At 38.7% G+C, this 25,593-nt stretch overlaps 1 protein-coding gene across 1 annotated transcript in view; it reads right to left on the reverse strand.

Moving 5' to 3' along the window:
* HSD17B12 (hydroxysteroid 17-beta dehydrogenase 12) overlaps positions 1-25,593 on the reverse strand; it is a 169,029-nt gene that overhangs the window by 81,759 nt on the left and 61,677 nt on the right. The window contains exon 3 of the mRNA XM_005690127.3: positions 23,285-23,360. Within this exon, the coding sequence (XP_005690184.1) occupies positions 23,285-23,360 (76 nt within the window). The remainder of the gene's footprint in view (positions 1-23,284; positions 23,361-25,593) is intronic.

The following is a 25,593-nucleotide window of genomic DNA, read 5'->3' on the forward strand; positions in this document are numbered from 1 at the left end:
TACAGTTCTTCTATGTATTCTTGCCACCTCTTCTTAATGTCTTCTGCTTCTGTTAGGTCCAGACCATTTCTGTCCTTTATCGAGCCCATCTTGACATGAAATGTTCCCTTGGTATCTCTAATTTTCTTGAAGAGATCTCTAGTCTTTCCCATTCTGTTGTTTTTCTCTACTTCTTTGCATTGATTGCTGAGGAAGGCTTTCTTATCTCTCCTTGCTATTCTTTGGAACTCTGCATTCAGATGCTTATATCTTTCCTTTTCTCCGGTGCTTTTCGCTTCTCTTCTTTTCACAGCTATTTGTAAGGCCTCCCCAGACAGCCACTTTGCCTTTTTGCATTTCTTTTCCATGGGGATGGTCTTGATCCCTGTCTCCTGTACAATGCCATGAACCTCCATCCATAGTTCATCAGGCACTCTATCTATCAGATCTAGGCCCTTAAATCTATTTCTCACTTCCACAGTATAATCATAAGGGATTTGATTTATGAATCTTTAGGAGCATCTTAAATTGTTTACCACAGACAGGCACCCTTCTGACTGTGGGTCACCTGTATCTGACTTATACCACCTTTCATATGGAGATAACAGAAGTACCAACTCCAGTGTTGCTTGATTCAATGAGTTGATTCCTATAAAGCTCTGAGAACAGTCCCCAGCACATTTAATGATCAGAGAAATAATTGTTGTTCAGTTGCTAAGTTGTGTCCCACTTTTGCAACTCCATGGACAAGCAGCATGCCAGGCTTCTCTGTCCTTCACTGTCTCCCGGACTTTGCTCAAATTCATGTCCACTGAATCGGTGATCCCATCCAACCATCTGATTCTCTGTGATCCCCTTCTCCTTTTGCCTTCAGTCTTTTCCAGCGCCAGAGTCTTTTCCAATGAGCTGGCTCTTGGCATCCGGTAGCCAAAGTACAGGAGCTTCAGCTTCAAGCATCAGTCCTTCCAATAAATATTGAGGGTTGATTTCCTTTAGGATTAACTGGTTTGATCTCCTTGCAGTTCAAGGGGCTCTCAAAAGTCTTCTCCAGCGCTACAATTCAAAAGGATCAATTCTTCAGTGCTCAGCTGAATGTTTATGGTCCAGCTCTCACACCTATACAAGACTACTAGAAAAACCATAACTTTGATTATACAGATCTTTGGCAGCAAGCTGATGTCTTCACTTTTTGATATGCTGTCTAGGTTTGTCACAGCTTTCCTTCCAAGAAGCATCTTCTAACTACATGGCTGCAGTCAGCAATCACAGTGACCTTGGAACCCAAGAAAAGAAAATCTGTTAGTGCTTCCACTGTTTCCCCATCTACTTGCCATGAAGTGATGGGACCAGATGCCATGATCTTAGTTTTTTTTAATGTTGAGTTTAAGCCAACTTTTTCACTCTCCTCTTTCACCCTCAAGAGGCTCTCTAGTTCCTCTTTGCTTTCGCCATTAGAGTAGTATCATCTGCATATCTGAGGTTGTTATTTCTCCCAGCAGTTTTGATTTCAGCTTGTGGCTCATTCAGCCCAGCATTTCACATGATGTACTCTGTATATAAGTGAAATAAAAAGAGTGATAATATACAGCTTTGTCATAATCCTTTCCCAATTTTGAAAGTCAGTTGTTTCATGTAAGGATCTAACTGTTGCTTCCTGACCCCCATACAGGTTTCTCAGGAGACAGGTAAGGTGGTCTGGTATTCCTATATCTTTAAGAATGTTCCAATTTGTTGTGATCTACAAAGTCAAAGGCTTTCTCATAGTCAATGAAGCAGAAATAGATGTTTTTCTGAAGTTCCTTTGCTTTCTCTGTGATCCAACTATGTTGGCAATTTGATCTCTGGTTCCTCTGCCTTTTCTAAATCCAGCTTCTAAGTCTGAAACTTCTTGGTTCATGTATTGTTGAAGTTTAGTTTGCAGAATTTTGAGCACAATCTTCCTAGTATGTGAAATGAGTGCAATTATATGATAGCTTGAACATTCTTTGGCATGGCCCTTATTTGGGATTGGAATGTAAACTGACCTTTTCCAGTCCTGTGGCCACTGCTGAGTTTTCCAAATTTGCTGACATACTGAGTGCAGCACTTTAACAGCATGATCTTTCAAGATTTTAAATAATTCAGCTAGAATTCCATCACCTCCAATAGCTTTGTTTGTAGTAATGCTTCCTAAGGCCCACTCGACTTCAAAATCCTGGATGTCTGGCTCTAGGGAATGACAACACCATTGTGGTTATCCAGGTCATTAAGACCTTTTTTGTATAGTTCTTCTGCATATTCTTACCACCTTTTGTTAATCTCTTCTGCTTCTGTTAGGTCCTTACCATTTCTGTCCTTTATCATGCCCATCCTTGCATGAAATGTTCCCTTGCTATCTCCAATCTTCCTGAAGAGATCGCTAGTCTTTCCCATCCTGTTGTTTTCCTCTATTTCTTTGCACTGTTCATTGAAGAAGGCCTTTTCATCTCCCCTTGCTATTCTCTGGAACTCTGCATTCTGTGGGTATCTCTTTCCCTTTCTCCCTTGCTTTTCGCTTCTCTTCTTTCCTCAGCTATTTATAAAGTCTCTGCAGACAACCAGTTTGTCTTCTTGCATTTCTTTTTCTTCAGGATGGTTTTGGTCACTGCCTCCTATAGCAACGTTATGAACCTCTGTCCATAATTCTTCAGGCATTCTGTCTACTAGATCTAATCCCTTGAATCTATTCGTCACCCTCACTGTGTAATCATAAGGGATTTGATTAGGCCATACCTGAATGGCCAATAACACTTTGATAAAAGGAAATGAAATACTCACCCACAGATTGTTGGGGCCTCCTCAATTTTATCTGGCCCCAATTAGAGTTAAGCTGATGTAAAACTACTAAGTTTTACTTAAGACATCTTGGTTTCTTTTTACAATCCTTTTAAAATAACTAGAATTAGCGGTACCCTCAGGCTTGAACTGCCACCTAGTAACTCTTGGCAAGAGCCAACGTCGTTACACAGGGTGAGAAGTCCCTGGCTCTCCAGACCTGACCGCTCCTTCTGGCCTCATTCTAGCCCAGCTGATTCATTCCATTACCTACCTGGTCTCTAGAAGCATATGCATTTCTAACCTGAGACCTAAACTCATCCCTTTCGGCTTGTGTCCAGTGAACAATACAGACACAGAAAAGACAGGCATGTAGTAAAACATAGTTTTTGAAAACAAAGATAAACTTAAAAAACTTAACTGGTGGAAAGCAAAAATTTTACTTTCCATGCCATTTTTTTTTTAAACCCAAAAGAGTATAAGCCAAGGAATCCAAACAGAGACATCTAAGACGCATTTTGTAGCAGTATACAACAAAAACAAACTTGAGATTTAAATATATTCCTTCCAAGAGTATGAAAAATTTATCCTGCACTACAGATTTCGGGTTATAATGCTGTGTTAACACCCAGATTCATCAGCTGTAAGGAATGCTGATACTCTGGTGCAGCATTTTGACAGCATGGGACGCTCTGTGTACACAGGAATCTCTGTACCTTTCCCCTCAATTTTGCTGTGAACCTAAAATCACCTCTAAAGAATAAAGCTTATTTTTTAAAACTACAAAATATTTTTAAATCTAGTAAGATAAAATCTTCTCCATAAAATATTCTTTAATTTTTCTAAACATCTTCCAAAAGGATTGAAAGTATTTTCTTCCCCACCAAACAAGCATCTAACAATGTAAAACCCATTCACAAAAAAAAGATTTAGAAACAGCCCATATTCCTACGATGCACTGTTCTCCTCAAGAAAAAGTAGCCACTCCTGTGGATTTATTCTCCATTCATACTGGATCACACTTGGAGAAGGAAACGTGACCCAGAAGGAAACAGCGGCTCACACTCCAGTATTGTTGCCTGGAGACTCCCATGGACAAGGGGACTGGTGGACTACGGTCCACAGGATCACAAAGAGCTGGACACAACTGAAGTGACTTAGCACTGGATCACAAGCTAGTACATTGGCTATTTTAATTGCTTTTAAAAATAGATCAATATTTCTAAAAGTCTGTGCAGTAGGACTTGATTTTCTTCATCTACCAAAAGCAGCTGCGTTGTGTAAAAGTCCCAGAGGCAGTGCTGCTGTGTAAAATGATGATTTAAGTAACATTAAGCCCTTCTTGCAAAAATCATCTTGTAGTTACGCCAAGAGAAAATTCAATTAATAATATTTCAACTGTGTGAAGGGGTGATGGAAAGGAGGGAAAGCCAAAACGTATTTTAATAAATGATTTTCTTAGGAAGGGCCATGTGAACTTATATGAGTACACATATTTGTTCTGTAACATTTTTAAGAATGAACTTTTAAGAGAAAGCAGGGGTGGGGGTGCAATGGGGGAGCTTACACTATCGATTTCCCATTTAACGCAGTAATCTACCATACTCAGGCTCCACTACCATTAACATGATCTTTAAAGTGTACTTTAAGTCTCCTCACTACAAATTCTGGCAACTTGGAGCCAGCCAAGCAAAAGAAAACTGCCTGGTGAACCAACTTATAAAACATTTGTTAAGTCTGAAAAATGTTAAAGCAGTTCAGTAAAAAGATTAGATGTTCAGCAATATATATATATAATGCATATAAATTATATATATAAATTCATAAGAAGTACTAAAAGTTAAGACATAAAAATAAAGAGGTAGCTTGCAGCCTCATTAGATGGTTTTTGTTTTTTTTTTTTACCTTTTGTGTTTTGTTTTGAAAATGGCACAGGAGGAATTAAGGTCTTAGGTGCCAATTCTGAATCTGCTAATGTATAACATTTGCACGTGATCTTAAAAAATGTACTTAATATCTCTTCATCAAAGACCCTGAAAGAAAGAGCAGTGCTATGTGTATGCCAAAGAAGCTATCAAGAATATGAGTCCACTCATAATATAGATCCAACAGAAATTTACACACATGCACACGTGCTCCAAAAAGACATACACAGGGTTGTTCCCAGTAACATCACTGACAGGAACTACCCAAATGTCTATCACCGATGCAACAGACAACTAAACTGTGGTATATTCACAAAGGAGTGAAAATAAATGAACTATAGCTCCATTTAAAAATATAGACAAAACTCACAAGCATAACGCTGAGTTGAAGAAGCCGAAACTCAAAAAAATACACACTGTATTATGCAATGTACAGAAAGTCCAAAGAAGTCAAAGCCAAATGATAATATTAGAAATTAAGACAGTGGTTACTTTGGGGGAGGAAAGAAAGAGTAATAATCAGGTGGGAGTATATGACTCCCTCAACTTCGTGTTCACTCACAAACCTGTACATGAGTATTTTTACTGTTTTTGCTATATCCTAAGTTTATATTTGTTTTCAGTATTAATATTTATAGGTATGTTTCTGTTACAAGGCTTCCCTTGTGGCTCAGCTGGTAAAGAATCCACCTGCAATGCGGGAGACCTGGGTTAGATTCCTGGGTCAGGAAGATCCCCTGGAGAAAGGAAAGGCTACCCACTCCAGTACTCTGGCCTGGAGAATTCCATTGACTGTATAGTCAATGGGGTCGCAGAGTCAGACACGACTGAGTGACTTTCACTTTTCTATTACAAGACAAAAGCAAAATTAATGAATATTTATAAAGTGTACCTATGTGAAAGTTTTAGTGTTAGTCTCTTGGTCATGTCTGGCTCTTTGCGACCTCATGAACTGCAGGCTGCAAGGCTCTTCTGTCCATGGGATTCTCCAGGCAAGAATACTGGAGTGGGTTGCCATTTCCTTCTCCAGGGGATCTTCCTGACCCAGGGATCAAACTTGGGTCTCCTGCATTGCAGGCAGATTCTTTACCACTGAGTCACAGGGGAAGCCCTAATACTTATAAAAGTGTACCTACACCATACCAGAAGTACATTTTTTTGAAGATAAGGCATATCCAAGTGATACAAATGTTCTACCACACCCTGCAAATGAAACAGAATTTCTCTCTAGATGTGCTGCTTAGAAAGACTGTCAAGGATAATAGAGACTGCAAACTCAAAATGTCCTCAGGGACCAAGCGCTTTTCCCAACTGTGTGAAGAGGGCCTGGTAAAGTACATACGCAGGCACTGTGCGAGTGCAGAGGGGATGGGACACACGTGACAGGACAGGCTCCACCTAAAGGGCAAGTAGGTCACAACCCCAGCTGACAGCTGCTCTACAGAAATGCTGGGCGTAGGGTTAACAGGTCGTTTGGATTTTCAAAGACATAAATTAAGATTTATGTAATTAAGCGACAAGCACTGATTTTTTTAAAAGAAAAAGCAGCCCAAGAAAACTCATCTAAAAGGTACCTGTTGGAGATAGCAGAGAAGACTATTATGGGAACAAGTCCTTATGGTACTAGCAAGAAATGTCAGATTGGGGTTCAAGATATCAGCAAAAGGTTGAGTTTTAGGGAAGAAAACATTTCCTCCTTTGAAGAGGGAAAAGTCTAGGCATATAGAGACATATGCTGAGTAATCGGGTCCTTTGGTAGAAGGAAACAACAAGGAACAGCAGAGAAGGTGTGGGTTTCCAGCAATGGTTTCCAAACTTCACTTTCAACAGGCCCTTTTATCAAAAGTCCACAGAACTCCATGTACAAAACCGATCAAAGCAGGGCGGCCAACACTGAAGCAGAAGGAAAGCTGGAGTCCCACCCATGAGGGTGCCCCGTATTTTACTGCAAGTCCAATATCCGCCTCTACAGACCACGACTAAAGACACACCAAGGATGAATAATGGCCTTCTAGAATCTTCCATGCCACTCAGAAATGGAAGTCCAAAACATGGACTCTCTCTATACTCAAGACACCATGAGAACCTATATTAATACCATAAAGGATAACTTGGGGAAAAGGGGAGAATAATGAGAAGTGTCACCTAGGAGTGGAAAGAGACCTAGGCCTGCAGTTGGTTGGTCTGTAATTAACATTCACACTGCCTACTATGTGACCTTGGGTAAGCTAGCAGGTTGCCCTCATGATGGTTCTAACGATCAATTATGAATGTTTATTTCACTACTTATTCAGGAAATATCTCAAACATTACTAGAAGACTATTTGCTTTTAGTCAAAGCTTGTTTTAATATCAACAGTTTTATATAGTTACATTAGGGTTTTCCTAAGTCAAAGCCCTCCTTAAATACACAGTTAAACATGGCTTTATCTTCAAGAAAAAGAATACATCCATTCAATCAAAATGCTCACACATCCTTTAAATGATCCAATGATAATAAATGCAATAGGCAACTGCATTCAAAAATAGTCATAATGCAAATTTAGCTTAGCCTGTTGTTTGTTCTCTTGATGCTAGGCTATTCTGACATTAAGTTTTTGAAATGTACCTCCCCAAAAGTTATCATTCAGTTATCAGCCACACCATTCAAAGTATATTTAAGAACATGGGGGTAACGGAAAACACAGTGGAAGAAGCCAAAGATCTGAACCCTGTCCACCTCTGCCATTAATTAGCTATGACCTGGCTTCTCAGAGTTGGTTTCCATATTAACAAAATGAGGATTTTAATCCATCAGTGGTTCATAAACAGAGATGCCCTTTTAAAACAGTGTGGAGTGTGCTTTTCAAACTACATATACCTAAACATGATTCTATGTATTCCACAAAAGTGAATATATTTATATTTGTGGCTTAATATTTTAATCAGTTATGGAAAAGTGACTGCATTTTAGATCCTATACATCTCTACAGCATTAAACAGAATGAATGTATAATAAAAGCTGACTCTGTATCAGTGTTCTATTACTAGTAGACTGATGTTATACAGTATTAATTATCGTTTTTTAATAACAAAGGAATAAAGTAGTTCAAAATTTATGATATCTCCTGTCAGTTTTAATGGACTCCTCTTTTGATTCCAGCATTAGATACAGCAGTATATTATCTAAATTTGATCTGTAGTTATTTTAAAGATCATCATGTAACATAAATTATACATTTAATAACTGATGGCATAAAGAGATTATTAAAACAATAGATAATTGACAAGAAGACACAGAACTTCACCTGCCAGAAAAATCAAGATAAAATGAATCTTTTCCATAAAGCTTTCAAAAATACTTTCTCTCTGTGATGAAAAAGAAAGCAATCCCTATATAAGACTACTGAACTTTATGTTTTAAAGAATATGCCTTTCTACAAATTCTTTTATTAACGCTGAAGGCTGTACCCCAAATTACAATTATCCACTTAAAACAACAACCAACAATTTAGAAGTGGGAGGAGAAACATCAATTATCTATTTAAATGGGAGCCATTTCAGAACACCTTGGTCCCACATTTCCCTAACCAAGGAAACGGTTTCATACAAAAGTCATGGAACCATCAATAACACAACTGGAAAGACCACTTACTGTTTTAAAGAAATCACACAAACATAAGCAAATATTTTAATTACGAGGTATAGCTAGTGTCTGGCCATGGAGCAGCACACTCCCACAAGCCTAGTGCCAGCTGTAGAATAGCAACACGCAAGCAGCTGCCTTAATTGGAGACGCAGACCAACGCATGCTAATTTGGCAGAGCCAACTAATTGGTAGGTATGCTACATTTCTAACAAAATACCCACCCATATTACAGATGTTGTTCTCTGCTGGAGTACACGATTGGTAACAAACAGTAATGAAGTTGAAATCAGCTACATTTGGTGAAATTGTTTAGTTGGACAGCTTTAGAACATGATCCTGCATTAGCTTAGAAAAACACTTGTGCCATAATTGGAACGTCAGCTAAATGTCAAAAGCATCTTTCTGTGCAATATTAAAAATATGATGAGGTTTCATAATGACTATTCAGCCAACAAAACAATACTTGCTAAGTGGATGCATTCCCCCACTTAGGTTGCGTTAGACCCCGTGCAAACATTTGCAAAAGAACTGAGTCCTTTCTTCTCTTCAAAGTTTAATACAGACCAAACATTTATAGACCTCTGCAAAGATAGTAATTATGCTTACCAAGAAATCTATGATGGTAGGGGGGAAATGGGGAGGGGATCTTCTGCTTAAAGCCATGATGGTGTAACAAAAACCAGATTTACTCCGTCACTTAAAAAAATGATAAAATATATGAAACAATGGTTTTTAGACACTGGACAATAGGCAGTTCAGGAGAGGAATACCTAATAAAAGGGAGGTAAATAAAGTGACCCTTACGGTTGCCCTAGCTTACTGCTCAGTTAGGTTTCCTGGACTGGAATGAAGAGAACTCACATAGATACCAGCAGTGACCCCTGAACTGAGGAAAGACTTGAGCACTTGGGAAACACAGAGTCTGCAGAATTAGCTGAGTGAAGAGAAAAAGTGAGTGAGAACAACAGTAAGAAAGATTGTGTGTGCGTGTGTGCGTGCGTGTGCATGTGTGTGTGCGTGTGTGTCAGTTGACAATCAACACATCACTTTTCAGGCAGCACTCCCCATCTGCACATGCGCATCTACAGACCACGCAGTACACACTGGGCACTTCAAACCCATCTTGTTCTCTCTCAAGAGAGGGAGAACATGCTGTAGTCTTCACGTCCTAGAAATTGGAGGGTGACTATTTTAAAAAGAGATAAGGAAGATATTTAAAAAGATCTAAATTTTTATATAGAGAGAAAAACACAATTTCTGGATTAAAAAAATATACACTAACAGGATTAACAGCAGATTAGACACTGCAGAAAGAAGGTTAGTAAATGTAAAGATATAGCAAGAGACACCATCTAACATGAAACACAGAGAGAAAAGAGATTGAAAAAAGACGAAAGAGCACACTATGAGTGAGCTGAGGGACCACTTCAGTCAGTTTAACATACTATAACTGAAGTCCTAGGAGAAGAGTGAGGGATAGAAAGAATCTCTGATGCACTAACCGCCAAAAGAATGAGAGCAGACTTCTTGTCAGACACACTGCAAAACTGGAACAACCAGGTAAAGTACTGCGGGGGGAGGAAGAACCTGTCAACTTAAAATTTTATACCCAGGGAAGATGTATTTCAAAAGTAAAAGTTTTTTTCAGATACACAAAAAGAATGTCACCAGCAAACCAACACTACAAGAGAATGTTAAAGGACATCTTTCAAACAGAAAAAAAAAAAAAATCCCAATTTTAATCTATTTACATGAAGGGATGAAGAGCATCAGGAATGATAGTATGTGTGTAGATATAAAATACCTTTAAAATAAATTTAATTCTCTTTAAAATACAGTTGACTAAGGCAAAAGTACTATGTTACACAGCCTATAACACACAGAGGAACAGAATGTATGGAAGGGAAGTATAGGATCCTCCGGTTCATATGCTAACATGAAGTAGGACACCGCGATAAGTTAATGTACCCTACAAAATCAAAGGCAATCACTAAAAACAAACAGAAAAAGATGTACAGTCAATAAGCTAAGGAAGAAAATGATATGGAATAATAAAAACCAGGCTATTAATCCAAAAGCAGGCAGGAAAAAAAATAACAAAAAAGCTAATGAACAGATGGGAAAAATTCAAAGGAGTAAGTGATAAATTTCAATTCAATTATATCAACAATAACATTAAAAGTTAATGGCCTGAGCATACCAATTAAACGGCAGAAATCATCAAATGGGATAAAAAAAATAAGACTAAAGTTATGCTGTCTATAAGAAACCCATTCTAAATATAAAGTGCATATAGACTAACAATAAAGACAGAAAAATACACATCATGCTAACACTAATCAAAATAATGTTGGACACAGTAGATTTCAGTGCAAAGAACACCACTATCAAGCAACTGTTTAAATCTCAAAACACCTGTTCTTTTCTGACTAGTAAGTACTCATTTAAATCTGAGAAAACTCAAAAATTAACAAACAAGGACAAAACTTCTAATGCTTTACATATGGTGAGGATTTCAGAAAAATCATTCTCCAAGAAATGATCAGCTCAAGCAGTGACAGTTTAAAAAGTCAGACAGACATCTGACTAGCAACTAATAGTTATTTAAAATTGTACTAATATAAACTTAAAATATGAAATATTTGTAATAATTGGTAAGAACCCAACTTCTCCGTAAACCTCTGATTAAGGTAAATACTTGGCCAAATTAGAACTGGTTTTTAAACTATGTCTTCTTTCTGACTATATCACAGTACAAAAAATAATGCACTGTACCATTTCATTCTTTTAGCTTTTAAATTTTCTACCCAGGTTTTACCAGTTAGCTGCATTATCACTGTTTCCACACACACAATTTAAAGTCATGAAAATTGATATATTTATTAAAGGGTTATTAGCTCTTCTAAATTACAGACAATGCTCCAAATCATCTTACCTTAATCACTCTTCCTATCTCCTGGGTATAACTTTTAAACGCCATCTCTGACAAACCTGGTGTCAAAAATGATTGTACTGCTCTGTAATGTCATTGGAAATAAACCTCTAAAACTCTTAATTGGCCTTAAGATACTACACTAGTATCATGGTGAGTTAAATAATGAGGAATGTTTGGTTAACTGGCCAATTTCTGAATACTAAAATTCCTAAAGAAAACTCTAATTAGAATATCAAGTTCAGTGTGGTTATATGCATCATCTTATACGAAGAGAATACAATTAATACATTCTAAGTTATAAGTGAAAGTGTTAATTTGTCATCTAAATATATATGTATACACACATATACCTATATATAAATGGGCTTATAAAACATATTAAAATCTACAAAGAAAGCTTATGAATTAAGCCATCAGAAACCAGTTGTTGCAAAGAAACTTGATCTTTGATAATATAATCTTCTCTTAAGAAGAAGACTTTAAAAACAAGCTATTCTGTGCCTTCAGTTCCTAACCTGGCCAGGTTCCTTATCTACCCACAACACTCTCACTTCCGAACAACCAGTTATCTTTTTGAGTTTTTGTGTTGACTTTTGTTGTGCCCTCGCAACATTTTTTTAACAAAATTTCTTGCTTCTGAGAAGGCCAGATTTCATAATCATTACTATTTCTTGCAGCTGTGCTTTATGTGAATTACTGTCACTCCAAACCAGGACAGTAATCATTTCTTGTCTTGGGCACCTATGACTTATGTTTATATTTTGCTGTAATCACTAGTTTCCTGGCAACTCTTTATGATACTGCCTGTGAAAACATTAGCCTCAAATTAAAAATAATAAAATTATTTAAGATATATTTTATATCCAAACTATCTGGTGTTTCCCAGATAGCCACTGGGCAGCATCTGGCTACTAGGAAGAACTAGATATATTATACTCTGTATCTTTAATTTAGCTTAACTCTAAATAAGAGTTGCCCTGTTTACTAAACCCATAATATGGGCAGATCCATGAAGTAACTAATAACGAGTATGGCTCAACACTTGTGCATTTTTCAAGGTAGACAGAACATATTCAAGATCTTGTGAAAAGCACTGGCACAACAATGCAAACAATATGATTTCTAAACATTAAATACTCTGGTTAATTGGTGGCAGGTTTAAAACACACTTTATAAAGGTTCCTGGAGATTTATTTACCAGTGTCTTTAGTGTCCATCATAAGGCTCGTGCCCTCGGGATAATCACTGGCTGAATCAGCAAGTGGTTGAATATTATACTCCAATAGGGGATTCCATTCTGACACTGTTAACTGTTGTAATAAATTAACCAGAGACCACCAGTCTTATTAACAGGTGGTTTCTACTTTTCCTTCAAGAATGCCGAAAGGCCAAGCCATAAGCTGGAGGTGAGAAAACTGGGTCTCTAGGATGAAACAGTCAAACAATAAAGGCTTGACTATTATGGACTCATGGGTCAGGCTTCCTGTCCAGTGTAACCCAACAGCACCACTAAGAGCAGACTCTTAGACAGAATGTATCAGGGACCTAAGTCAGTATTTGTAAGTCAGTATTTGTAAGACTATTTTACTTGAAAATCAGACACCTTGTAAAACCAGGCTGCTAACCCAAGATCCAACGGAAAAAGAATTAATTTTGCAAGACTGAATGGAACCCACGAGGGAAATTTAATTGGTTTTGACAAAACCTCTTTCTCCCTTTCTCACTAATTCTCACAGTGTCTGGCTATACTTGGGCATACTGAAATGAAACACTCTTTGAATGATGTATTGCTCCAACCAAGCCCTCTGGATTCAGGAAAAAAAAAAAAACAACTGAGAAATCTTCATATAGCTTATAAAATGTGGCAGACTGTATTTTCCAAATCAAGATTTTATTTTCAAAAACTATCTCCCTTCCCACACGTTCTCCAAAGTTACCACATCACTCTCCCATCAAGACGTGGCATCTTCTCCTCTTCGGTTGAATCTGAGATGGCCCACCATCGCTTTGACCAACACAGTACAGAAAAATTAACACCCTATGAATTATGAGAGCAGGTAACCAAAAAGACATCAGCTTCTGCCTAGTTCTCTTAGGACATGCACTCTGGGGAAAGAGAGCTACCATGTAAGAAGTCCAGCTACCATGAGATGAACATGCTGCAGAAGCTACATGGAGGCACTGAAGTCAACAGCCCCAGCCATGTCTAGTCTGCAGTCACATCCTGCCGCGGCAGCAAACTGTGAAGCCACCTCAGATTTCCCAGACCAGACAGATGCGTTATCACTCAGCTATCACTGATGACCTAAACAATGCCCTGATGGGTACAAGAACTGTTCCCCGAGTCTTGGCAAAATTCCTGACCGGCACAATTTGTGAGCATCTCAAATGGCTATTTTACACTTGTAAGTTTGGGTAGGTAGTTCGTTATGTGGCAATAGTAACTTGAATATAAACTAGTAATTTGTTAGGTCAATTTCAGGATGGGAATCGTATAGAAAATATAACACATACTCATTGGTCTGGTCTGCAAAACTAATCAGAACAAAGGTCAAGTATTACACATGTCTTTACTGAGTTTTTTGTTGTTGTTGTTAAATATTTATTTATTTGGTTGCAACAAGAGGGATCGTCTATCTTCATTGTGGAACATGGGTCCCGAGTTGCTGCATGTGGGACCCAGTTCCCTGACCAAGGATCGATCCCAGGTCCCCTACCTTGGGAGCATGATGGAGTCCCAGTCCCTGGACCACTAGTGACGTCCCAAGTCCTTTTACTTTACATGGTGATGTAATTATTTGCATAGACTCAGGAGGAATCTACCTTTCTCCTCAGTTCAGTTCAGTTCAGTCCAGTTCAGTCGCTGAGTCGTGTCCGACTCTTTGTGACCCCATGAATCGCACCACACCAGGCCTCCCTGTCCAGCACCAACTCCCGGAGTTCACTCAGACGTCCACTGAGTCAGTGATGCCATCCAGCCATCTCATCCTCGGTCGTCCCCTTCTCCTCCTGCCCCCAATCCCTCCCAGCATCAGTCTTTTCCAATGAGTCAACTCTTCGCATGAGGTGGCCAAAGTACTGGAGTTTCAGCTTTAGCATCATTCCTTCCAAAGAAATCCCAGGGCTGATGACCTTCAGAATGGATTGGTTGGATCTCCTTGCAGTCCAAGGGACTCTCAAGACCACTAGTGAAGTCCCAAGTCCTTTTACTTTACATGGTGATGTAATTATTTGCATAGGCTCAGGAGGAATCTACTTTTCTCCTACCATGATATAAATTAGATTAAAGCAAATTTATAACTATCACCATGCCAGAAATGTTTCATTTAACAGTACCTCTCACTTAATTAGGCATGACAAACCCACAAGTAAGGAACAAGGATTACACTCCCATATGGGGAAACAAAGTTTCAAAGACCTCCCAGTATACCATCCTGGTACCTCCTCTATGACTTAAAGGGAGTCTTACGGGGAGCACAGAACGTCACTTTCTGAAGACCAACAACACTGAGTTACTTGGGGAACTTGCAGTAAGATCACAGGTAATATGATCTTACAAACAGGCAAAATCGGTAGAGGCATACTGGATGGTCTTCTTGGTTCCCGACGGCTTACGACCTTGAAATAGGTGAACTCAAAGGGCAATAAAGATATTTTTGGCACTACAGAAGTGGTAACAGAAACATGTGACTCTAGGGGATACATGAGATTAACTCTATTCCTACAATCATACAGTTCTAGCTTTATTAAAGATAAAACAAAAAGATCTTTAGGTGTTCAAGAATGTTTCATATTCCTTAGATAGATGAAAAAGCTAAATACAGTAAAGCTCCATATTAACAATACTGATGGCACATCAAAAAAACACGGGTCCAACATGTTGGGTCAAATCTGCACTTTAACTGCACAGATACGATCATAGGTCAAGACTGAAAAAGTGAAACTGATATTGTTTACCTTAACCTATTCCTCTGTTGACTATTTACCAGGAAGATTTACCAGTAAGTTTTCTAAAAGCTTTACATTTGAAGAAATAAAGTCATGAAATTTTGGGGCCATCCTAAAGGTTTTCACCCTGACATAAGTCACACAAAAGAGACATCATATTTGTGACGGTAAGGAGTCTGCCTGCAATGCGGGTGACCTGGGTTCAATCCCTGGGTTGGGAAGATCCCCTGGAGAAGGGAATGGCAACCCACTCCAGTATTTTTGCCTGGAAAGTCCCATGAACAGAAGGAGCCTGGCAAGCTACAATCCATGGGGTTGCCACAAGTTGGACACAACTGAGCAACTTCACTTTCTTTCACTTTCTTTAATCGAAGACAGAAATGTTTTTGAAATCAAAGTTGATTAAACTGTATGCAATGAGAATTATCGATTGCTGCATAATAATACGAACTATTAACATTTCCTTCTTTATATTCTACGCACCATTAGGCTGCTCTGAAAGCCAGTCTCTCTCGCACTGTGCTTTACTGCAAGTAAAGCACAACTCATCTCAGAGTCTGACATTTATTCCAGGAGTCTTTTTTCTTTGACAAATCAAAATCAATAAAAATACTTAATATATTCATAATCCTGGCTAACAATGATAATAAAATAAGCTTATTATATGTGTGATGACTTTCAGCTTGTCTTAATTCAACAAGTGACAGGTATCCTTACAAAGAACTGTAATTTCATCAAAGCAGTCAATCCTGGGAAAGCATTTAACCACTGCTGGCAAAACATTTAGTTCCCTACAATGTTATATATAATCCTTTTAAATTTTTTTCTGAAGAGCTTTGATGAGTAGGCTGTCCTCCATGTACACAAGCAATTACATCTCAAGGCACAGAATCCCCAAATTTACATAATAACAGTAGAGAGTTAGATGGTGAGAGGAGCCCTATTTCTCTCCACTTGGTTTCTTTTTTAGTCTCCTCCTTTCCTGCATTCAGGAAAGACTTCTCCAGTGAGACAAGGAAGAAAGAAGGATGAATTCACCCACTGGAGTGAGTTTAAAAGGTGGAGAGAGAGGGCTTCCCCAGCGGCTCAGTGGTAAAGAGTCCACCTGCAGTGCAGGAACGCAGGAGACATGGGTTCCCTGGGTCGGGAAGATCCCCTGGAGGAGGACATGGCAACCCACTCCAGTATTCCTGCCTGGGAAATCCCACGGACAGAGGAGCCTGGTGGATCACAGTCCGTGGAATTGCATGAGTCGGACACAACTGAGCATGAGCATGAAGAGAGACAAGCTAGCCTAGTTAAACAAACTTGCTTGGCTTCTGTTTCCTGACTGAACTCTGGCTTGTACAGAAACTGGTATCAGGAGTGGAAGCCTGAAATACAGACCTCAAGAGACTTTTACGTTGGCTTGACTCCATGCCGCAGCAACACTATGAATGGCGGTTGCCCGTCGTTCAAGCATCTACTGAAGAAGTGCCTTAAGAGACCAAGCAGCTCCTTGGCACAGACCTTTCAGTTTGGAAGAAATGACGACTACAAAGACTGGAAAAGCAAGTCAAAACCACAAGGAGACATCATCTCACACCTGCCAGAATGGTGATTGTCAAAAAGAACACAAATCACAAATGTTGGTGAGGATGTGGAGAAGAGGGGACACTCCTAAACTACTGGTGGGAATGTAAATTGGCCCAGTCACTGTGGAAAGCAGAATGGGGGATTCTCAAAACACTGAAAACAGAACTATGTTGTGACCAGGCAATTCCATTCCTGGGTATATATCAGGAAAAAAAATCCATTCGAAAATATACATGTACCCCAGTGTTCACAATAGCATTATTTACAACTGCCAAGATAGAGAAGCAACCTAAGTGTCTATCAACAGATGAATGGACAAAGAGGGAGTATACACACACACACACACACACACACACACGAATACTACTCAGTCATAAAAAATAACAAAAATTTGCTACGTGGAGCAACATGCATGGACTTGGAGGATATTATGCTAAGTGAAATAAATCAGAGAGAGAAAATACTATACGATATCATTTATATGTGGAACCTAAAAAAATACAACAAACTAGTGAATATAACAAAAAAGAACAAGACAGATAAAGAGAACAAACTAATGGTTATCAGTGGGAAGGCAGAAGAGGGAAGGGGCAATACAGCAGTAGGGTATAAAGACATACAAACTACTATATGTAAAATAAGCCACAATGATATATTGTACAACACGAAGAATACAGGCAGCATTTTATAATAACTGTAAATGGAGTATAACCTTTAAAAATTGCGAATCACTGTCCTGTATACCTCTAACATATAATATCATCCTTCAACCAAAACTTCAATAAAAACAAAGACTGCGATATGTGGCTTCTTCTGAATGCACTGGGGCTCTAACAGAAAGAAAACGACAAGCTTGGGTCTTTAAGCTTTTGAGATCACATTTATGATCTAGATCCAGAGAATTTTTATGGCAACCCCAGTAAAAACTTTTATGTTTTATAGCCACAGAGCTCGCTTCACTAACATCCCAGATTTGAGTGTGTCATTTACGGAATTACAATAGAAGCTGATTTTCACAGACTCACCACATTTCATGGATGAAAGTGAAGCAGAATGAGAAAGAGGGAGACCCTGAGACCAGAGATGAGGATATCTACGTGGACTCTGCTGAGGCTAAAGAAATGACACACACGCTGCCCCTGCAATGCTACTCTGAGCTTGCCCTACCAGGAAAGAGAAATAGCTTGCTTTCTTGTCTCTGAAGAGATTAGCTTTCCCTGGCTTGAAAATCCTGTAAAAACCTCACCATAAATATAAGGGTAATTCATTTGCAGCAGAATGCCTCTTCTACTCAAGACCTAGCTGAGGAGGCCTTATTACTATCCAGAACATCCCTTATCACCACCCATAAAAGGGTTAGATACTGAAATTCCCTGGAAGCACAAGTACAAAGTCTAATCCACAAGTAATAACTTATACACAAAAATAACTGTGAAGTTTTTTTTAATACAATTGGTATAGATCTCATATGTATTGGTAGAAACATGGAAAAATGTATTGGTAGAGATCTGGAAAAATCTGGGTGTGAACAGATTCTATGAGCAGTAGACTAAGGAAAACAAAATATAACACCAGACTGGTGGTGGTTTAGTCGCTAAGTCATGTCCTACTCTTGCAACTCCAAGGACTATAGTCCACCAGGCTCCTCTGTCCATGGGATTTCCCAGGCAACCCTGGAGTGGGTAACCATTCCTTTCTCCAGGGGATTGTCCCAACCCAGGGATGGGTTACGTGAGTCACTTGTGAAAGAGTTAGGATTTAAAGGTTAGTTTCTACAGCTGAAAAGAGCTCTTAAGAGTTAACTTCGACTCCACGATGGTCCACATTTGATAGCATTGCTGTTGTTGTTCAGCTGCTAAGTTGTATCCAACTCTTTGCTCTCACTCAACTGCAGCACGCCAGGCTCCTCTGTCCTCCACTCTCTCCTTGGAGTTTGCTCAAACTCGTGTCCATCGAGTCGGTGATGCCATCCAACCATCTCATCCCCTGTCGCCCCTTCTCCTTCTGCCCTCAATCTTCTTTTCCAGTTAGCCAGCCCTTGGCATCAGGTGGCCAAAGTACTGGAGCTTCAGCTTCAGCATCAGTCCTTCCAATGAATATTCTGGGATGATTTCCTTTAGGATGGACGGATTTGATCTTGCTGTCCAAAGGATCCTCAAGAGTTTTCTCCCAAGACCACAATTCAAAAGCATCAGTTCTTCGGCATTCAGCCTTCTTTATGGTCCAGCTCTCACATCCGTACATGACCACTGGAAAAACCACACCTTTGACTATATGGACTTTTGTCAGCAAAATGATGTCTCTGCTTTTTAATATGCTGTCTTGGTTTGTCACGGCTTTCCTGTCAAAGAGCAAGCATCTTTTAATTTCAAGGCTCCAGTCACTGACTGCAGTGATTTTAGAGCCCAAGAAAATAAAATCTGTCACTGTTTCCAATTTTCCCCCTTCTATTTGCCATGAAGTGAAGGGACCTGTTGCCATGATCTTAGTTTTTTGAATGTTGAGTTTTAAGACAGCTTTTTCACTCTCCTCTTTCACCCTCATCAAGAGGCTCTTTTAGTTCCTCTTTCTGCCTTTACAGTGATATCATCTACATATCTGAGGTTACTGACACTTCTCCCAAAAATCCTGATTCCAGCTTGTGATTCATCCAGCCTGGCATTTCTCATGATGTGCTCCACATATAAGTTAAATACGCAGGGTGACAATATACAGCCTTGTCATACTCCTCTCCCAGTTTTGAACCAGTCAGCTGTACCATGTAAGGTTCTAACTGTTGCTTCTTGTCCTGCATACAGGTTTCTAAAGAGATAGGTAAGGTGGTCTGATAGTCCCATTTCATTGAGAAGATTCCACAGTTTGTTATGATGCACACAGTCAAAGGCTTTCTCGTAGTCAATGAAGCAGAAGATGTTTTTCTGGAACTCCCTTGCCTTCTCCGTGATCCAAGGAAAGTTGGCAATTTGATCTCTGGTTCCTCTCTTAGAAACCCAACTTGTACATCTGGAAATTCTCAATTCATGCACTGCTGAAGCCTAGCTTAAAGGATTTGAGCATTACCTTGCTAGCATGTAAAATGAGCACAATTAAATGGAGTCTGAACATTCTTTGGCATTGCCCTTCTTTGGGACTGGAATGAAAACTGACCTTTTCCAGTCCTGTGGCCACTGCTGAGTTTCCCAAATTTGCTGATACACTGAGGGCAGCACTTTCACAGCATCATCTTTAGGATTTTAAACGGCTCAGCTAATAAAACAGTAGTAGTAGTAGTAGTAGTAGTAGTAGTGTTAGTTGCTCAGTCGTGTCCAACTCTGTGACCCCGTGAACTGTACCCTGCCAAGCTCCTCTGTCCATGGGATTTTCCAGGCAAGAATACTGGAGTGGACTGCCATTCTCTCCTCCAGAGGATCTTCCCGACCCAGGGATCAAACCCTGGTCTCCTGCATGGCAGGCAGATTCTTTACCATCTGAGCTACAGAGGCCACAACTTTTCATGGCATAATGTGGAGTCAAGAACCCAAAGGTTTAAGGAAGTAGAAATGTTGGAGTGGATCTACCATGGCAATTTGCACACACAATCCCTCCACCACCGAACCCCCAAGAGGGTCCAGCAGATATCTCTTCACTGAAGCACCAACTTGTTTATTATATGGGCAAGAGGTCTAGGTGTAGCCCTTTATTAGTCTTCCAGTCATAAAATTCACTGTGTTGCTACAATATAAGAACTCCCTATTTCCTTCCTCCAGCCCCTTATTTATTTCCTTCATGGTACTTACCATAAACTGCAATTATTTGTCTTTGGTTTTATTTATTATTTTCTTCCTATTTTTTTCTGTATCCTCCACTTTCACGTCATTCCACGAGCACAATGACTGCATATATCTTGTTCACTATTGTATCTTGACTGCCTGACATAGTACCTGGTACACAGGCATTCAATAAAGATTTGCTGAAGGCATAAACAGAGTCAGTCTGTCTTTGCCAACGTTAAATTCTGGTCCTTCCTTCTTCTGGAATACATACGTTCAGGAAAATATGATCCCCTCACAGATGATTTACATCTGAGTTGAAAACTTATACAAACGTATAAATCTCCTCTGTGTATTTATTTTTTCAGCCTGGAACAGATGACCTGGTTTGCTGATATCACCTCTCCCAGTAAATTTATATTATGCCCAGAAAAATATTTTTCAAAATTTTTAAGAACTAAAAAAAATTTTTTTCCTCATAATAAAGGTCATTTCAGTGCCTTCACCATCTGTTTCTGCATGAAAAATGTTTGAACAGGATCCTGTCTCTTTCCAGAATCACATTTCTGCCCACATTCATGTGTCACCTCATATCACAAGTTAACAAAATTCTCAAATGCCATTAAAGCATATCTTCTGACTCATGGGGCAATTTTTGTACAGCCTGGAGCACTTGCTGTGAGTGTCATGAGGAAGCTTTTCTTGCTTCTGTATCAAAGAGGGGGTGGAGTCATTCATAGTACAGCATTTCAAAATTCAATGTTCCATTTAATTAAAAGCTTCTACTTTCAGCCTATGAACCTTTATTTCTAGCAACTACGAAGTGCTTTCACTAACAATCAGTTTTACATACACTCGCCACAAACATACACACAATGTTTTTATCACTGTAAGAGTTATTAGACACATTTAACTACAAGTAACTAAGTAACAAACAGTATTAAGATCCAGGCAATATGTTAACATCACCTACTGCATTAAGTAAATACCTCAGACTCCGAAGTGTCACAGGAGCACTCCTTAATTCGAATTCACACCTCAGCAAAACTGCAAGATACTGTATGTCCTGGACCTCCAAGGCTGCATTTACATAGTTGAAACTTTGAAAGTTAAAATCCTTAAACACCAAAGACGTACTGCATATCTCACTTTTGCAAAGATCTGTGCCCTCAACAGGGCTTTAAATTTTTTTTAATATACTTTATATTACAAAGATCTGTTTTTCACCTAAAGTGTCTCAACGTGTAATCTGTCCAACAGGACCAGCTATGGTCTGAGTAGAAATAATACCAAAATATACACCTCACAAGGTTGCTTGAAGGATCAAAGAGGATAATACATGTGAGAGAATAAATAAATAACAACATACTACATAAATGTTAGTAGTAGATAGCAATGTTATTAATAATAAGGTATATACAAACTTACATAATATTATATGTCAATTATATCTCAATAAAGCTGGGACTCTTCTGAAAGAATCAGGGTAGTTTTTTAGCTGGATACTCAGAGAACTCAGTTAAAGCAAGAATTCTAGAAAATGATAAGCACATGTTATAACCATTTTGACTGACACCATGAGTACGTGTAATTCATTCACCAATCCTCTGCGTAGGGGACCAAGTCCTTATCTGAATCTGGATCTGCAGTCTGGAATTCCAGTCTTTCTTACATATACAACACCCCACACCCATAACGCATTATCTATAATTGCAATTTCAGTTCTTAACGCAGCAAAAACTTTAACACATATCAAACAGTCCAAACCATTTTTTCCCCAATATTTTGCATTTTTCTTGTTTTCCCCTAGGTTGACAGCCAATTTCTAAAAGAACTTGCTTTTCTCACTTTTTTTCAGAGCATTCAACTTGGTTATCCTACTCTCCCTTTTACACTAATAATTCATCAGTGTACAGAATGCTTAATAACAAATGCACCCGGCATAAGTTAAGTCTGAAAACAAATAAAACTGACTGTTAACAGGTAAACCATTAGACCCATAGGAATAAAAGTACACAAGCATCATACTGAGAAGCCTACCAGCCACAAACAGCATATGGGGAACATGAGTTAACACATTTTACCAAGGAAATGCACAGCACTGGTTTAACCATCTGGTTGGTTACCGAGATGTCAGAAGAAAAGAGTTTTTGCCATACTATAATTCAGGTCTCAAGCACAGCTGTCTAAGAAAAAAGTCCAAAATAGTTTCTCTCTCACATGTATATATGCTAGCCTTTTGCATTTTTCCTCAGTCGTATATGATTTACATTTAAAGACAATGAAGTCAGGGACTGCCTTCCCTGGGGGTCCAGTGGTTAAGACTGTACTTCCACTGCGGGGGGTGCAGGTTCCACCCCTGGTTGGGGAACTAAGATCCCACATGCCCCATGGCATGGCCAGTAAATAAAGACATTGAGGTCAAAGAGCAAAAAAAAAAGTTAGAATAACTAAAAGGAGCAACAGAAAAAGAATGCAGATGTTTAAGGAGAACATAATCCGAGAATCGGATTCTTCACAAAAGAACCTAATGAGTCAGTAAAACACATTTTAAGCAACTTATAATGGTACTATATTAATTAGAAAAAACTGATCTACCTTTGAAACACCCCTATTAACAGCAAAAAAGAACAAAAAAAGAAGCTTTCTGAAACATAAATACATTAACGCTAGATATCTGCTTGAGAACATTAAATTTAGGCTACCTGTACTCCTTTTGTGATTTTAGGGGAAGGGTGATGTGAGGACTTACTTATCTCACTGGAAACCTGGTTCAGTTTGTCCTGTGATCTGCTGATAAGGACAATTTTCATTCCACGCTTTGCTAACTGAAACAATAAAAGAAGACACTGAACAGCTGAATCACATCTCTGTTTCACTTTAAAATGTACATTAGATATAGTCTCATTTTAAGAAAACATATGATAATTCAAGTTAAAAAACAAATAAACCCCCGAGTGTAATGAATGGGCAAACCAAAATGAAGACTTTAGAAAAAGATTCCCCAAAGAATTATTTTTCTCAGTCAAGCTAGTGTATAAAACTCAATGGGTTTTAGAAAAAGGAAGACTTTTACTTTGTACCTGTCCATACTTAATTTTTTTATTCATAAGTATCTATTACTTCTTTAATTTAAAAATTAGCTTTAAAAGTTTTTGTCTTAGACTGGGTACATGAAGACTATAGAACTGGCAAAGGAAACTACAGTTAAAATGTTGGGAATTCAAAAAATAGAACCAATTTTAAAGTTTTTATTTAAATACTATACTTTATGGACTACAAAGGCAAACTAAGATAGTTAATTGTATGACTTAATAAAGAATTTCCTGAGGAGTACCTTCTGTGTACTTCTCCAGGGCTGTATAAGTACTGCACAAAATGAATTAAGATTTATAGGAACGTGGTTTCTATCCCCAGAGACCCATAAATATCGGGGCAGAAGAAAAAACACTGATATACACAGAATTTTTAGTGAACTACTACAGACAGTATATAAATGAGAATAAATTATGTGCTCTGAACTATAAATGATTTAGTAAACTAATTTTCCAGTCCTAAATCCTAAAGTCAGCTTTTATTAAGTAAAAAGTGGTATAGCAAATGAGAAGATATGGAACATTTTTTTATAAAAAATAATTAAGATTGGTAATAACTTGCTGAATTAATCTCTTATAAAAACACTATACAAAACCCACAAATATATACCGAGTCCTTCTTTTTTTAATTAATGGGGAGAGGAAGAACAAGGAAAAGATCCTATCTATTGAAAAACGGCATCTAATATAATCTTAAAAGGAAAGATACCATTTAAAAATCACCATTTTAAAACTATCCTAGCGATAACTAATTTAGCAACAGATGCTGGGGTGGAAGACTGTTGAGAAATGAGGTATGCATGCAAAGAATCATCCCACAGATTCCTCATTAATTACAAAGGGGGAAAAGGTACTTTTATAATAGAAAATTATGGTAGAGAGCATCTTAGTAAGTGACTTATCTCAACATAATCAATAAAGGAACGAATGGACTTCTTGTGGCTCCTGATAAGACAAACTCAGAAGAGTACAGTATCACCTGTGTAACATTCCTGCTAAAAAATGTTTATCACCTGTGCAGCATTTCTGCTAAAAAAATTTACCTTGAACCGCATCATGAGCAACTGAGCACACACGCACACAATCACGAGGAAACAATCAGACAAACCCAAACAGTAATCTACGCAACCACTGGCCTGGATTTCCCCCAAAATGCCACTGTTACCAAAGAAAACAAGCAAAAAAGGTGGGGGCGGGGGGCCTGCGCGGAAGGGCACTAGGGAGCTCTCCTGGTCAAGAAACAGGACATCTAGATGCAATGCATAATCTTTAAATGGTTCTGGAATACAAAAAGCTCTATAAAAGGCACTCCTGGGATAATGGGGAAACCTGAATACAGAGTGTATATTGTACAGTAGTGTGTCAAGTTAAACTTTGTATCCCATGTGTGATCACTGGACTGTGGTTACAAGAGTGAACATTCTAGTTTTCAGACGCTTCATGCTGAAATCTTTAAGGGTGAGTTGTTACAATGCCTGTAAGTCCCAAATGGTCCCACCAAAGTGAAGTGAAGTGAAGTCGCTCAATCGTGTCCAACTCTTTGCGACCCGTGGACTGTAGCCCACCAGGCTCCTCCATCCAGGAGATTCTCCAGGAAGAATACTGGAGTGGGTTGCCATTTCCTTCTCCAGGAGAATCTTCCCAACCCAGGGATCGAACCCTGGTCTCCCGCATAGCAGGCAGGTGCTTTAACCTCTGAGCCACCAGGGAAGCTCCAAATTATAATGATAAAGAGAAACAGGGCAAAATGTTAACAACTGGTGAATCCTGATGAAAAGTATATGAGTGCTTCCTGTATTCTTCTTGAAACTTTTCTGTAGATTTTGTATTAAAAACAGAAGGCTGAGAAACCAAAGGATTTTTTTAAAAAATGCTTTTGAAAGGATAAATGAGAGAGTCAATGGATCAGCCAGGATCTCCACCACAATCAGACAGTATCTCAGGCTATCGGTGCGCCTCTGTGGAG

This window comes from Capra hircus, chromosome 15, assembly GCF_001704415.2.
Source record: "Capra hircus breed San Clemente chromosome 15, ASM170441v1, whole genome shotgun sequence".
In the NCBI taxonomy this organism is placed as follows: domain Eukaryota; kingdom Metazoa; phylum Chordata; class Mammalia; order Artiodactyla; family Bovidae; genus Capra; species Capra hircus.